This window comes from Malania oleifera, chromosome 12, assembly GCF_029873635.1.
Source record: "Malania oleifera isolate guangnan ecotype guangnan chromosome 12, ASM2987363v1, whole genome shotgun sequence".
NCBI classification, from domain to species: domain Eukaryota; kingdom Viridiplantae; phylum Streptophyta; class Magnoliopsida; order Santalales; family Ximeniaceae; genus Malania; species Malania oleifera.
Window position 1 is genome coordinate 34,033,050 of NC_080428.1, and position 16,718 is coordinate 34,049,767.

The 16,718-nt window shown below is 37.7% G+C and overlaps 1 protein-coding gene across 2 annotated transcripts in view; it reads right to left on the bottom strand.

Moving 5' to 3' along the window:
• Positions 1-1,234: 1,234 nt before the first annotated feature.
• LOC131144311 (uncharacterized) overlaps positions 1,235-16,718 on the bottom strand; it is a 49,833-nt gene continuing 34,349 nt past the window's right edge. The window contains exons 4-7 of one of the 2 annotated variants that reach the window (XM_058092870.1): positions 4,014-4,377; positions 3,287-3,357; positions 1,736-1,834; positions 1,235-1,630 (exon numbers count right to left, since the gene is read on the bottom strand). In XM_058092870.1, coding sequence (XP_057948853.1) covers positions 1,544-1,630; positions 1,736-1,834; positions 3,287-3,357; positions 4,014-4,377 — 621 coding nt within the window. In that variant the 3' untranslated portion in view covers positions 1,235-1,543. Of the gene's footprint in view, positions 1,631-1,735; positions 1,835-2,782; positions 3,358-4,013; positions 4,378-16,718 lie in introns of those variants that run through there. The other variant, XR_009133775.1, reaches the window with a different exon arrangement.

Genomic DNA, 16,718 nt, shown 5'->3' on the forward strand with positions numbered 1-16,718 from the left:
AATTATCAAATTTAATATTTTTAAGAAAAAATTATAGATGTAAATAATTATATATAATTATTTTCCCTCTAAAATAAGTAATTATTATTTTAGAACATCTAGGTAAACTTATTTCTGACTTTATTTTCTTTTAATTTTTAACCATAAAAGTAAAAGAAAAATCTGAACTCTAACTATGTCCATCTCATGCTGACATTTTGTTCACATATCATTAAATAACAATGCAAGATAAGCGTTACCCATATAAAAAGAACACCATAAAAAAGAAAAGGAACAAAAACAATTGTGCATTGATTGTGTGTTTTTTAAATTTATATTTTTAAAGTGAAACAAATAATTGTTTATTTTGAGTGCCAAAGAAGAAAGGGAAAACTTCAAAAATACAATCTTATAAGGAAAATAAAACAAATAAAAAAATAAAATACAAAAAGTAATAACACATTAATTTTATTTTATTTTTTAAAATTATTTTTGGTAGAACAAAAACAAATACATTTCCATTTTTGTGGTGAAAGAAGATAAAAAAAATTCAAAACTGCGATCTTGTACTCAGAACCAAAATCGATTTAATTTGTTTTCAAAATTCCCACATAAAGAAAGTTGCATGCTAATGTGAAAAATAAATTATCAAATTTAATGCTTTGAGTAAAAAATTATAAATTTACAACCCTTAAATTCATGTTTTAAGATATAGTAATTATATATAATTGGTTTTTTTTTTTTCATTCTAAAATAGGTAATTATTATTTTAAAGCATGTAGGATTCGTGAACTAACTTCTAACTTTATTTTTTTTTTATGTTTTAACCATAAAAGTCAATAAGAATCCATTGTGCTCATCTCATGTTTATATTTTGTTCACATATCATTGATGATGGAGATGCAAAGTAAGGGTTATCCAAAAAATAAATAAATAAATAAACAAAAACCTGAATCCAATTGTGTTTATCTCATGTTCACATTTTTGTTTACATATCATCAGGTGAAGATACAGAGTAAGCGTAACCCAAATAAAAAGAAAAACAAAACAAACAAAAGACAAGAAAACAAAAGTAAAAGAAAAAAGCAAAAAACAGAAACAACCACACTGCTTGTATTTTTTTTTTAAATCATTTTTAATGTGAAACAAATACATTTTTCTTTGTGATGCGTGAAAGAAGAAGAGGAAAAATTGAAAACCACCGTCCTTAAACTAAAATCAATGGGTTTTTTTTTTCAAACCCTACTCATCTACATCCTCATCTCCATCCTCATCTTCTATTCAAAATTTTAAAAAATGGCAGCATGGTGCACAAAGCTCCCACGTATGCAAGATCCGAGGAAGGAGGCAGACCATAATGGGTCTGTACTATGTAGTTTTACCTTATCTTTTTACAAGAGGCATAAAGCAAATATCCTTGATCCCATATTTAATATATATATATATATATAAGAAGACCCAACTTGATAAAAAGGAGCTGCCAAGAGGGTTTACAATGAATACCTTCCATCTGTATATAACCGAGAGAATTGACAAAATCCTAATAAAGATTCTGATTGAACTTCTATTGCTCGAGTTTCTCGATCAAAGGTTTTTTCTCCTCATCCGGAAGTGCATTAAATATGAAGACATATTTATCACCAATGTCATCCTTGGGAAGAAACCAGGAGAATGTCAGAGAATATATGTCAGCACAACAATGAGAATGACTAGATAGAGACGACTAACATTGCACATTTGATTAATAAAAATAAACCTTAATAGGCTGCGTGAACTTCCTTCCTGCAAACACCCCAAAGAGGACCATCCACAGACCCAGCAGCGTAAGTTCTACACCATTATCCATTACACCAGTCTGCATATTTTAGATGGATCACATCAAGGATTGCATGACAAGAACTAGAATAGGAAAATTTCACAATGGGTTGATCAGATAATGAAGCTATGGAGACGGTATTTTTGGAACATCATGAGCCGTGCTCCGAGCAGCCAAACAATAATAAAAACAATCCTGCCTGCATGCACACGAAGATTGAAATTCTTTTGGCGTCTTGAGCCATAATTAGAAGCACAACCATATGGATGTGAGTTAGCTATGATCTAAAACGAAATCAACCTAGATCTTTGTAACATTAATGTAACTATATAGACATTTAAGTGTGTTTGAGAGTATAGATTTTGAGTCTTGAGTTTGAATTTGTATGGATGAAACAAAGTTTAGTGCAATTTTTTACTGCATTTTGTCTAAACCAACACAAATTCAAATTCAAGGCTCAAAATCAAGGCTCCCAAACGAAGTGCCCAACATTTCACAATGTTAAAAATAATCTCAACGCGAAGTAGATAAAAAAAAAAAATCAATGGTCACAATAATGTAGTGAATTATCCTTTTTTCACCAGTTCCCATATATTTTGGATCTCATATACATGCATGCACACATGAAGTCGATGCCCTGGATAATCCCATCAGAGAGGAATTGGAATGAAGAATTCGCTCATGATTGCAAAATTCCTTTTGTATAGACATTCCACAGGTCGAGTGTAATAAACTAATCACACACACACACATATGATTTAACCACGACACAGAGCCATGAGAGCATAGGTTAGACTAACCAACCAAATGCCAGTAGAAAGAGTTAAAATAGAACAATATTGATCTGACTAGTTTAAGTCAGTTATCTCAATGCAAAGGTAAAGAAAAAAATCATGATAATCCATTTTATCAATTATCTTTTTCACCCAGTATCAATTTTTAACCCTCACAACTGCACAAAGGTAGTTTATGAATGAGAAATCCCACCTGGAAGTACACAACGGGATTGTCGATCTCCTGCATGTATGACAAGATTAGGGTGCAACAAAACTGTTGGTTAAGGACCCAAAATCAAAGAAGACTAGAGCCATTCACTTAATTTCAACAATAAATGGAACTTTTGAACCAAAGAAACCAAGTTAAACGAAACCAACATAAATTTGATCATTTTTTGGTTGATTATAATTGTGGTTGCTGTTCTCAAATTCACTGATCCCAACTTGCACTCAACATTTGTTTATAGTGTCACAGATAAGACAGGTAGCCCTTTAGCCTTCCAATCATTTTCCGTTAAATTTCCATAAGAGGTTTAGCACAATAATTTGCTCAATTTTTTTTACTAAAATTTCCAGTCTAAACCCTTGGAATTAGAATTCCAACTATAAACATAAGCAACCTTGAAGTCCATTACTACTTCATCATATTAAAAAACACCAAAAAAATAAATAAATAACCCCAAAGAAATGTTCCAACAAGTTGCAAGAAGAGTACCAGGTGCCCCAAAAGAAATGAGGGTATGACGAATGCAAGAAGACCAGCTTCCAACTTTCCATAACAAAGGCCTGTTTTGGGAAACAGTAATCACTATGAACTATAAAAGCTTTTGAAGATGAACTGATGTGAACTTCTCAAAAAGAATAAGACAAAACATCTTGAAATTTCCTCATCATGTTTCCTACCAAATTTTTTAAAAAATGAACACATTATATGGTTCCTACTTTTGAACCTCTCCCTTGTATCTCTTTTTGTTTATTTACACCCTTTCAACTCTTAAAAATTTTCAACGGTATAAGATGCCATTTTCAAATTCTAGTATCTATAATTGCCCTCCAAAAAACTCACCTCCAAATTGCTAACAAAAAAGGGGCAGCCGGGTGCACAAAGCTCCCGGGGTATTCAGGGTCCGAGGAAAGGGCAGGCTACAATGGTCTATAGAATGCAGCCTTACCTTGCATTTTTGCAAGAGGCTATGTCCACATCTCGAACCAGTGACTTCCAAGTCACGCGGCAACAACTCTACTGTTGCGCTTATACTCCCCTTTACTCTAAAACCTCTTCACCATTTCCACTAATCAAAATACCACAGTGAATGAAAGGCACAATGTCCTATTAAATGTTCGGTTAAAATTGAAGAAAATCTAAATGACATGTTCCGTTAAATAATGGAAATGCTAAAAGGAATCATTAAAAGAAGTATAGGACACTCTTTCAACATTACCTTCCTTGAAGACAAGTCCAGTAAGTTCCGCAAATACAGGACCAACAAACCACACACATGTGGGGTTATCAACAACAAACTGTACCAAGTTCATGCCAGCTGGTTGAGCGAGGCTTGCATATGTCGCAAAGGATCCAACGACACCAAGTGCCCATATTGCTTGAAGGGTGTGCTTAATCTCAGTTACATAGATGTGAATCAAAAATAGTGATAAGCCTAATCCACTGGCACCCAGTGTATAAAACAGATCAAGATTTTGCTTGATTATATCTCTTAATGAAGAACCTTCAGGTAAAAAGGCAGTTGAAGCAGCAGCCACAAACGATACAGCAGCAGTCACAAGCCCTGGTCGGCATAATATTACCTGTATCAGTAAGCAAAGGTTCATTGAAATGCACAAACAACATTCCACATAAATATCCAGGACTTCTTGATCGAGAAATGTCAAACTATGCCCAATTAATTGAAGAAGAGTGATGGCTGAATCTGGGAATAGTGGAATACTACATTAATTAATTAAACTATGATTCTAACTTTTGGTTCCACGTACGTCCATGCATTTATGGAATTCCTAAGCTATTTAAAATTAAAGTGAACTACCAATTACTTTCATAGTTTATACTTTATACAGATGTCGTAAACACGCACAAATTAGTTACACTTCCATATAAACTCAAAACTAGTTATTAGTTCTTCCTTCAACTAGCATGTAAATAATTTGGCTTCATTCATGATGACTCTTCTCTCGCCAACACCTCTTCTCACAGACTCACACCGATTCTCTCCCTCATCCACAACCTTCTTGTCCTCAATCATGATGAACATCCCTCGCATCCTAAATCCAACCTGATTCTTCTCCTCGTCAACTTTACTTTCTCTTCTCATCGTGACCCTAAACCTTTTCCCTCCTCCTCTCCTTACTCCCTTTCCTAGCCCCAACCCTAATATTTTATCCTCTTCTTCTCTTCTCCTTGTTGGCAGTCCTAATTTCTTTGTCTCTTCTAGTAGCCTCTTGACCCTACTTTTCCTCTTCCCTCTTGCATCCCTGCTCCATTGCCTTGGCAGCCAAAGAGTGTTCTATATGGATAGAGAGGAAATCTTTCAACATGGTTTTAGAAGGCAAGCTTACCAACATTGTTAGACTAATGGAGTATCATAGAGGTGACCGCACATCAATTTTCTTGGACCCTGAAGAGTTCGACTGGTTCCTTCATGTTTGGTGAGAATTCTGGGCTGAAGGCAGAACCTATGCCTCTTGGTTTCAGAGGATGAAGAAATACAGAAAAAACACTATCGCTTACCCTGAAATAGAACAACCACAGTAGATTCTTAACCCTTATGGAGACCAATAGCGGCACTTGGAGACATCTGGTCTTCCCAGAGGGATTTGACTTGATGGGATGGAAATGTATCCAATGCAGCTGCAGTCATTGACCAAAGCCTGCTCCGTCCCTCCTTCTGGAAGCCCAAGGTTTCGACTTTCAGTCGCCCTTCCTGCAGCTCAAAACCGGATATCAAGACTTCTTTATCTCCTTCAACTTTGGCAATACCAACGGCATACCACTCCTGCTGCCACTGCATCTGCCCCCACTGCAGTGTACCCTTTTCAAATGCTCCCCAAAATCAACCAGTCACAAGGGACATTCCAAGCTGGGAGGAAGATTGGAGGTTCTCAATCCTTTGCCAATATTTTTAGGAAGAGCAGGAGCTCCTCTGATTTCGGTATTTCAGGGTTAAAACCAGCCATGCCCAAGCTTTTTTCCTCCTTTGTCGATCTCAGGACAGACTTGAAGAAGGGTTTTGGCAATTTGTTCAAGGGGGATCTTCTCTTTGGCCTCCCGGCCTTTAAACCTTCTCCACCAGTTGATGCCAATGCTTTCAGTTCCTTCACTCTCCACAAAGGTCCAGCCAAGGATGCAGGTTGGTGGCTAATCCCTGGAACACCATCTCACTGGTCCACCCTTCCTCTCAGCTCATGGCATCCCAAGACACTGAGAAGGAGAACATGCAGGTTGCAGTCACTGATTTATCCTTGATCCCAGCCCTTACACCCAACCCTCCCTTTGAGGCTGTGCATAACAGCTCCAGCCCTGCAGATATGCACGACAGGCCCAACTTCATGACATTGTTTTGTTCCGATCCAGAGAGCACAGAATTTAAGGAGCAGGTCTCTGATTGGGTGTTACGGAAGGTGAAATTGTTTAGAAAAACTATTGGGGTATTTTTTGAGGGGTTTGAAGATGGGGATTTTCAGATTGTTTGGGGAAATTGGAAAAAAGATTGGACGACTCACAACCCAACTCCAAAAATCACATGGGCAGCAACAGGAAATTTGACACAAACAGGGACTTAAAACATTAGGAATGTTCAGTTAATTATTATAAATCGAGAGGTTGTCCATACTTGGCAGAGGCAATAGCAGCCGAGGTTGTATGGTTAAATAATGTTAAGGAAGATCATCTTTTGGAATGAAAAGGAGGGGGCTGAACAAAAAAATCGAAAAGAAGTGCAACAAGGTCCTATCTCAAGGATGGGAGAAGCATTATTGTCTGTTTCCACGAGACCAAAGTGGAACATATGGATCTTCTCTTAGTCAAAGATCTTTGGGGATGAGAGACCTACGGATGGGTTTCCCTTGGTGTTGTGGGGAGGGGTGTACAAAAATTACTGAAAAACCAAAAATCACTCCAAAACTGGACCGAATCACAGGCGGTTCGGTTTTTCAGTATTCAGTTTCGGTTTTGATTTTAGGTGTTAAAAATCTTCAATTTTAGTTTTGGTTTTGTAAATATAACAAAACTGAAAAGCCAATTTAAATACAAATTATATATATAAATTAATAAATTTATATGTGTGTTAAAATATGATTGGTCCATTATCCCAATTATAGTAGGGTGCAGCACACTGGAATATGAACCCTCAAAGTTAATTTTGAAAAAGTCATTAGGGTTCTCTCCAAGCAGCAGCAGCTACCACGTGGGCGAGCCTCTGCCTCCCCCTTGCCGCAGTGCCAACCTGCCACAAACTTGCTTTTTGCCTCTTTCTTTTTGGAGCTTTTTTTCCCCTTAATTTATGTTTTTATTTCTTGGGTACGTGAAAATGCTTGGTTAGTTGTGTAAGCTCGTTAGATTACCACTTTACCTAAAAGCTTAAGCTTTTAGGTTGTGGGCCAACAATGTATATCAAGGTTTAAAACTCCCCTGCACGTGCAAACAATGTATATCAAGGTTTAACACTCCCCCGCACGTGCATCCGACAGTACGTGGAGAGATAAAACACACAATAAATTTTTAAATACTATAGAATAAATGCAGGTGATAAGACTAGAACCCAAGACCTCCTGGTAACTAGCTCTAATACCATGTTAGATTGCCACTTTACCCAAAAGCTTAAGCTTTTATATTGTGGGCCAACAATGTATATCAATCTTTAACAAAGCTTTCCCTACTTAACAGCTTAACTTAAGCTGTTTCTTTCCTAGTTCCTAACCACAGCAAAATTTCGTGAACACTCAATTTTGTAAGTTCACAACAACGGGACAATTGCATTTGCTTGCTTTGGTGTGATGAATCTAGAAAAGGAAAAACGATTTGACCCTTTGATGTAGAAGATGCATCATGTATGCTCCAACCCAAAAGAATTTAACCGCTATAGGACTATTGCACTAAAAAAATTATTTTATTTTTTACTTTTTCTTCTCTTTTTTTCCCTCTCTTTCATAAATCATTCTCTATATACCATGTGGCAAGAGGGGGAAAATATTATGATGAGGATGACAATGATACAAAATTTACTATTTCTTTAAATACTCACAATAGATGCATTAATTAACAATTTGAAAATACTAGTTAGGAGAATATTTTATTTTGATAATATTAGTTATGTGAAATTTATGTTGTATATTTTTCAACTTCAACCATCTTTCTTTTCTAGCTATTTTATATTTGTATTATTTGTATGTCTTATGTGTCTAATAGATTAATGGAGTGTCAAATGTATTTTGTTCTATTAATTAATTTAGCACACATACGAATTTATCAAAAATAAGGACAATGAGAAGTACAAATACACACACACACTCACCCACGTAATTTCTCTATCAATGGTGCTTTAAAGCAAATGTAAACTTGTTGCCCTTACCAAATAACTTAGCTAGTCGAACTAAAGGATCCAAAATATACTAACACACTTTCTAAGAAGGGCTAAAAGCTTAAAACATGCAAGTACGTTAATATGCACAAGGTTGTGCATGCAACAAAAAAATTCACGGTTGTTACACCTGTTTCCCGTTATGTAACATCCGCTTCTCCTGCTTCCCGTTAGACCCGTTACCGTTACGTTCCCCAGCCCGCAATTGCAATTTATAACCATGAAGTTGAGCAACCATCAATGAAGATAAGGATGCTTATAGTGGATAAACTCAAGAGGCATAGGTCAGAAAAAGAAAGTAGGGAAGGCAAAAGGGATCTTGATAGGCATATTTCTAAGGGCCTTGAAGAGGCTAGCTATGAATTTGATATTTTAGGATGGCGGAAGATAAATAACCCAATATTTCCTATCCTTTCACAAGTAGCACATGATGTTTTGGCTGTCCCCGTAGCTACTGTTGCCTCGTCATGTTCCTAATTCTTTTAGGACATCATTGACTCCCAAGATTGTGGAGGCTCGTATATGTTCTCAAGATTGGTTGCAGAATTCACCGCTGCTAGTTAACTATGAAGAAAGCCTTGACGAACTTGATAAACTTGAAAAAGGTAAAAGATAATTTCTTAGTGTATCTTTTTCACATTTCCTAATTATTTTATTCTAACTATTGTCTTGTATTTATTTTCTCTAATTTATTGACTTCTTATTTTTTAATTCATTTCAAAATTTGATAAATTTGGCCTAAATTTTTCTAATATTGACACCGCCAATGATTTATTGGTAAGGTTATGTATTCATTTCTTTTATGAAAATTGATTATCAATTTAATTTTATCTTGTTATAACTTTCATTTGCTTTATTTTATTAGGAAGAATAAATTATGCTTGTATGGAGATCAGAGAATTGAAGCTACAATTTTTAAATATTGAAGAATGTGGATGACTTCAATTCTTTGAAAGTTCTAAATGTTGATTTTCTTTTTGGGTGAACAATTTTAATATCTGTTTTTTCATTTGTAATTTGGGATATTTCTTATTTTCTTGTTCATTTTGAATGTTTCTTTATTTTAGGTAATTAGAAACAGGAAGACCTAATTGTTAAAGTGTCTAAGAATTTGCTCGCTTCTTTCGTGCAATCAAGAATAGACTTAATTATTAAAGTGCCCAAGGACTGGGACATTGTGGTTAATTGACATGTATTTTGCATTATGATGGTTTGTAGGAGCCTAAGAGAGATCCAAAAGTGATCGGCAGAAAAGCTAGTAGGAACTAGAATCAAAAAGCAAAGGATTCATGTTTTCATATTTTCATATCAGCTATTATTTAAAAGGTCAAGTAGGACCAGCAGGCAGCAAGTATTCAATTATTTCTCCGTAGTTTATATGTTTGCAAAAGGTCCAACAAGACCAGCAGGTTATCAACGGTCTAGGCTATCTAACAAGTTCAATTATATCAAAATTATGAAAATATTATGAAAAATCAAATGATCCAATAGGACCATGTGCAAGTTCTCAAAAGCCCTTGTGCAAAAAAATTATTGAAGTTTAAAAAATTGATTTAAAAAAAAAAAACCATAACAGGGCCGGCCAATGTTCGGTTCTCCAAGGAATAGTAGATTCGGTTTGATTTCAATTTCAGTTCGCAATGATTAAAAACCACAATTTTCGGTTTGGTTTTAGATTTGCCCCGTAATCAAACCGTAATGAACTGATTTCACCCCTAGTTATGAGTAACACTAGGGGCATCCTTGTTATGTGGAATCTCAATGTTGTGTAGATGTTGGATCATTCCATCAACTCCTTCAATCTCGTGTTTGTTCAAAAACCTGGATGACAATTTTCGTTGGACCCTCACCGGCGCCTAGGTGAAAGACCCCATAGGCATCATTTTTAGCAAAGCTCTTAGAAATTAAAAGCTGTTAGGATGCTCCTTGATTTACAAGTGGAGATTTGAACTTGGTGATTTTTCTCCATAAAAAAAGTGGAGGCAAAGCGGACAGTAGATGCATGAGAGAGTTTTTGGGCTTCATTAATGCAAATGCCCTCATGATCTTCCACTCATTAGGGGAACTTTACTTGATCCAACACTAGAAAGCCACCTTTTCCTCAAGGATTAATAGATTCCTTATCTCCACAAATTAGTGCATTCACTATTCCAAAACCACTAGAGGACTCCTTCCCAAGCACACATCGGATCACATCCATACTCTTATTGACACTGGAGGAGTCAAATGGGGGACAACCCATTCCACATTAAGAAAATCTGGTCAAAGTACAACGGTTTCAAAGACCTCATTAAGAACTGGTGCTCCTCACTTTAGGTTGAGGGGAATGCTAGCATCAAAATTGATGGGGTTGAAAGAAAAGCTCAAGTTGTTGGAATAAGAGCACCTTCGAAAATATTCAAGCAAAAAATACTACCATTCTTAATGACATCAAAGATCTTGACGAGCAGGAGATGAGTTAAGAGCTCAATACCGAAGGAAGGGCAAAAATGGTTTTGTTGAAGAAGGAATTGTCAAAGATCATTAGCCTTGAAGAACAACACTCAGGGGCGGGCTCCTGAAATCCTCAAGGGGTGTTTTGGACTTCCGTGTGGCAATGGAAGCCACACAGAGGATCCATGTGGGAATGAGATAGTGTGGTACTCTCAACCTAGAGGTTTGGGTGTGCATCCGTCTTGGCCATCGGCTATACAATTGGGCAGTGTCATCTAAGACCTCAGTTGTGTTTGGATAAGGATGGACATCAGGTTACTTGATGATGCCCTATATCCCTAAGAAGGAACGAGGATTGATTTATGGGAACTAAGATGAGAATACCTTGTGCCCTTAAGATGAGTATTGTATCCACACTTTGGGAGTCGTTCTATTGTGGTTGCATTGAAGCTCGGATGGTTATCAGCTGACACTTTGTCGTGTCCTAGTTCCATGGGCAAAGGTGATATTTTTCAATCTGGTGGAAGTGGACAGGTGAAGGAATTTAGCCAACAATGCTTTTAACGAAATTTGTGTTGTTCGAACCCCTAAAGAGAGGTAACGTTCTTATATTTATGGGTAAAATGATTTGTGAACATCTTGGATACGTTGCCCTCGAGCCACAAGTGCAGCTCTGTCATAGTCACAGTGGTGATGTTTACCCAGTAGGGTATGGAATCAAAGGGAAGCACGAACGTTGCTCATTGTACTTTGTTGGAACTTGGAACCCAAAGATGCTGTTATGAGTTTTGATTAGAACATGATTAGAGTATGCTATTGTGGAATTGACGGGAGTACAATTGCATTGTTGGCCTCGTGGCCTTTATCAAAGACCCATCCGAGACGGCATTAAGATGAATTTAGGAAAGCATTTGATCCATGTTGCCAGCGGGCACATGAGCCATTTTGGCCAGAGGGTTGTTTCATTTATTGTTGTTGTGCAGTGAGTTTAAGCACAACCGAGCCAGAGGGCCGCCTTTCAAATGAAAGCCTAAATATGCTAGAGGGTTGTTGTATAAGAGTGGTAACCACGACAAATTATGGTTGGGATTGGCTTGTTAGAGGACAAGTGATTGGGAATCTTGAGCTTCAGTTTGCATTGAGCTTGGAATATCTGAGGACATAGTCAATTTTGGTCATGCAAACACTATCAATGTCAAGATTGGTTCGACTCATTATGAGTTATGATACAAACTTTTATCCCAAATGTCATAGATGTATGAAGATGTAGGGTCGTTTTGGACTCATTGTTTGCCAAATCCACATTCTATTAATTAGCGTTGAGGTCAAACTTTTCCGAAGTGGAGGAGAATGATGGGGAAAGCGAGTGTTGATCATGGAGACATGAACCAACATGGAGACCTTACATATCATTTAAGAAAAGATACACGTTCTAATTTGATTTTGTGATTTGATTTTGATTCAATATTGTGATTTGATGTTGATTTTATTTCTTACTTATTACGGTGTGATTTTGGCAATAAATTCACCAAATAGGAAAGTATGTTGTGGAAATCGAGTATAGGATGCACATCGGAATAAGGAAACTTGCAGCAAATGATGAATTACAAAGTAACAATTTATGCACAACCAGTATAAATGAGAACCAACAACAAACAACACAAGAATGAGAGCAACAGGCACAAGAGCTTCACTATAATGTGAAAGTACACAATACACTTTCTTACAATGATCTCTCTCTCTCTCTCTCCCCTCTCTCTCTCTCTCTCTCTCTCTCTCTCTCTCTCTCTCTCAAAGTATGCCCAAAAGAACATAAATAACAATACTTTGGTGGTTTCCCTACAAATTCCAAACCACCCCAACATTCCAATTCAAAATTCAAATTCTTTCTCGCAGCCTAGATGCACTCGTCAATGAGAACAGGACACTCGTCGACGAAAGAGAGAAGGCCGCTCGTTGAATAGTATGGCCACTCGTCGACGAGTCTTTATTTCTGATTTCCTACTCTCGGTATCTTAGGAACTCCGCATTTTTAGGTCTCTCGGTATCTACTCGTTAACGAGTCAAGCACACTCTTCGACGAGTCACTACTGCTCCCTTCAAAAATTCAACCCATATGTTTTTTATCCTTTGTTATGAGCCCTAAGTAGAAGAGTCACATATACAAAAAAAACAATCTCCACTTTGGCGATAATACACCCCTTAGAATAACCTGAAAAACATATCTAACTGCTCCACCTTGAACTTGAAACGCTCGGTTGGATTTTTCTCCCTTCTAACACTTGGAGACATTGAGTAAGTTCAAGCAATGCTTGAACTTTTCACTAGCGACCAACTTCATCAAAATATCCGCTACGTTTTCAGACATGTGAACCTTCTCCAATACAAGCTCACATGAAGTAATCAACTCCCGAACTCTGTGGAACCTCACATCAATATGCTTGGTTCTAGCATAGTATACTTGATTCTTTGCTAAGTAAAAAGCATTCTAACTGTCACAACGCAACACAACCCCATCTTACTGTAATCCCAGCTCTTTGACCAAACCGGTACGCCATAAGGCTTCCTTCGCAGCTTCGGCAACTACCATATACTCCGCTTTAGTTGTGGACATTACCACCAGAGATTGAACCATGGATCTCCAATATATAGGTCCTCCTACAAGGGTAAAAACATAACGCGTTATAGACCTTCTATCATCCATATCCCATGCATAATCAACATCAACGACCCGATAACTAAAAGACCACCCTATTGCCTGCCAAACATGATGCCATAATCCAATGTACCCCGTAAGTATCTAAAGATCCACTTCACGACTTCCCAATGTTGTCTACTTGGATTAAAAAGAAACTTACTCACTAGTCACCACACTCACAGCATGTGCCAAGTCTGGCCTCGTACACATCAGGGCATACATTAAACTTCCCACGACGCCAGCATAGGGGACCTTTGACATGTCCCAAATATCCTCATCCATACTTGGGCAATCTACAGTAGACAACTTAAAATGACTCGCTAGAGATGTACACACCGGTTTTGCATCAGTCATGCTAAACCTCTCCAACACCTTCTGCACATAACCACCCGGAGATAATCATATCCTCCCTGAACTTCTGTCCCAACGAATCTCCATCCCAAGTATCTTCTTGGCTAAACCAAAATCTTTCATGTCAAACTCTTTATGCAACCGTTCCTTTAACTGATTCACCTCAGTTAAATTCTTTGCAACTATCAACATGTCATCAACATACAATAACAAGAAAATAAGAAAATCATCTTCAAGCTTGTTCACATACACGCAGCAGTCATACTCACACCTTTTGTAGCCAATCTTAATCATATAGGAATCAAATCTTTTATACCATAGCCTTGGAGACTGTTTCAACCTGTAAAGAGATTTCTTCAACTTGCAAACTAAGTTTTCTTTCCCTGGTTCACAGAATCCCTCCGGTTGTACCATATAAATCTGTTTCTCCAAGTCACTGTGAAGAAAAGCCGTCTTCACATCCATTTGTTCCAAATGAAGATCATAATGGACTACCAACCCCAACACTATCTTGATAGAGGTGTGTCAGACCACAAGTGAAAATATCTCATCATAGTCTATTCCCTTCTTCTGTGAGTACCCTTTTGCCACTAACCGTGCCTTAAATTTTTCTCCTTTCTTTTCTAAAATTGCTTCCTTCTTTCTATAAACCCACTGGCAACCTATCGATCTCTTCCCATCTAGAAGCTCCACCAAATCTCAAGTTTTATTTTTATGTAGTGATTTCATCTCCTCAATCATCGCACCCATCCATCTACCTTTCTTTTGGCCGTGCACTGCCTCTTGAAACGTAGTTGGATCATTGCAACTGGTAAAAAAAGCATAAGACACTAACTCTTTAAACCCATACCTTGGAGGTGGTCTGATAGTGTGTCTGGATCTCCGTATAGGAAGATTATCAATTTGTTGGTTTCCCGAGCTAGAACTCCCTGCAACCAAAGGACCATGATCATTGTCGTTGCCCTGAGCTTCCAACTCCACTTGCACAACATGTTCATCTCCGCCCCAGTTTTATGGCTCCTATTTCTGTTCATCACAATCTTGAGTACGCTTCACCATAACCTTCTCATCAAAGACTACTTCTCTACTGAGCACCACCTTGTTTGCCACTGGATCCCATAGCTTGTACCCCTTCACACCCTTCTGATATCCCAAAAAGATGCAACGCTGAGATTTTGGATCAAGCTTCGATCTCCCCTCACTAAACACGTGAACATAGGCTAGACACTCAAATACCTTCAATTCGAAATAGTCTACTGCATTTCCCATTCATACCTCTTTTGCAACTATACCTTCTAATGATGCCCTTGGCGATCGGTTTATCAGAAAACAAGTCACACTAACTGCCTTGACCCAGAAGTTTTTCGGTAGCCCTACATTAAGTCTAAGCCACCGAGCTCTTTAAGCTAGAGTTCGGTTCATCCTTTCGGCCACACCATTTTACTGAGGTGTCCAGCAAACGGTAAAGTGTCTCTTAATGTCCTGATGTGCACAAAACTCCATAAACCGAGAATCAGCGTACTCGGTCCCATTGTCTGACCTTAGACATTTGATTCTTCTCCCCGTCTGGTTTTCCACTTTAGCTTTCCACAACTTGAACCTGAAAAATGTATTAGACTTTTGCCGCATGAAGTATACCCAGACTTTCCATGAGTAATCGTCAACAAAACTCACAAAATACACATGTCCACCCTTTGATGCTACTCTAACCGGGCCCCAAACATTGAAATGCACATAATCAAGGATACCTTTTGTCTTGTGAACAGCTAATTTGAATTTTGCCCTGTTTTGTTTTCCAAGAACACAAATCTTGCAAAAGTCCAACTGACATGATTTCATACCTTTCAAGAGCTTCCACTTGTGTAGTTCCTTCATACCATGTTCCCTCATATGCCTGAGACACATATGCCACAAGACGGTTTCATCAGATTCAGAATTTACGGCTGCAGCTCCACCTACAACAGTAGTTCCTTGCAATGTGTACATATTCTCATCTAACTTGACCCTTTCATCATCGTCAGATTACCTTTTCATACTTTCACAACCCCACCTTTGGACTTATAATTGAAACCATTACAATTCAAGGTGCCAAGTGAAATCAAACTCTTCCTTAACTCCAGTATATGTCTTACTTTACTCGAGGTTCTCACAGCATCATCAAACATTTTTATCTTAACATTTCCTATGCCAATGATCTTACAAGAAACATCATTACCCATAAGAACTGAACCTGAGTTTACCAAGCTGTAGATGCTAAACCACTCCTTTTTTGGAGTCATATAGTAAGAACATGCCGAGTCAAGTATCCATGAGTCCGTGAGGTTATCCAATCCCGACGAAATCGAAAGAACATCACCGTCATTGCAAACTGAATCTCCTTCTTGAACCACATTCGTTGATTTTGAAGTTCCCTCATGCTTTTCAGCATTTCCTTTCTTCCAATCCAGACACTTCAATTTAACATGCCCCTTTTTACCACATTTATAACACCGGATATCCTTTTTCTTCTTGGATTGAGGATGACATTTCTGACCCGATCCATGTTTGGATTTTCCTTCGCAACGCTCATTGTTACCTTTCACGACTAGTCCTTCTCCTTCATCACATATTTTCAGTCTTTGATGAAAATTTAGCAAGGTACTTGTCACCTATTCTAGATTAAGGGACTTTTTTCCCCATGTAAGAGTGGTAACTAAATTTTCATAAGAATGAGTCGCTGGCAAGGAGTTTAGTAACATCAAAGTCGTATCATCTTCATCAAACTTAACATCAACGCGCATCAAATCACTTATGAATTGATAAAAGGCATTAATATGTTGATTTAAGTTCAATCCTTCAACCATCTTAAGCCAATAAAGATGCTACTTAAGAAAGAGTTTATTAGAGAGTGATTTGGACAAGCACGGCTTTCTAACTTTCGCCATACAGCCGCTGGAGAATCCTCCTCCATCACACGATAGATAACTTCATCGCCAAACACAATCGTATTGTAAAAATGACCTGTGCTTGCAATTCTCCCCATGTTGCCTCATCCATACCATCCGTTTGAACACCATGTAGAGCCTTCACCATCC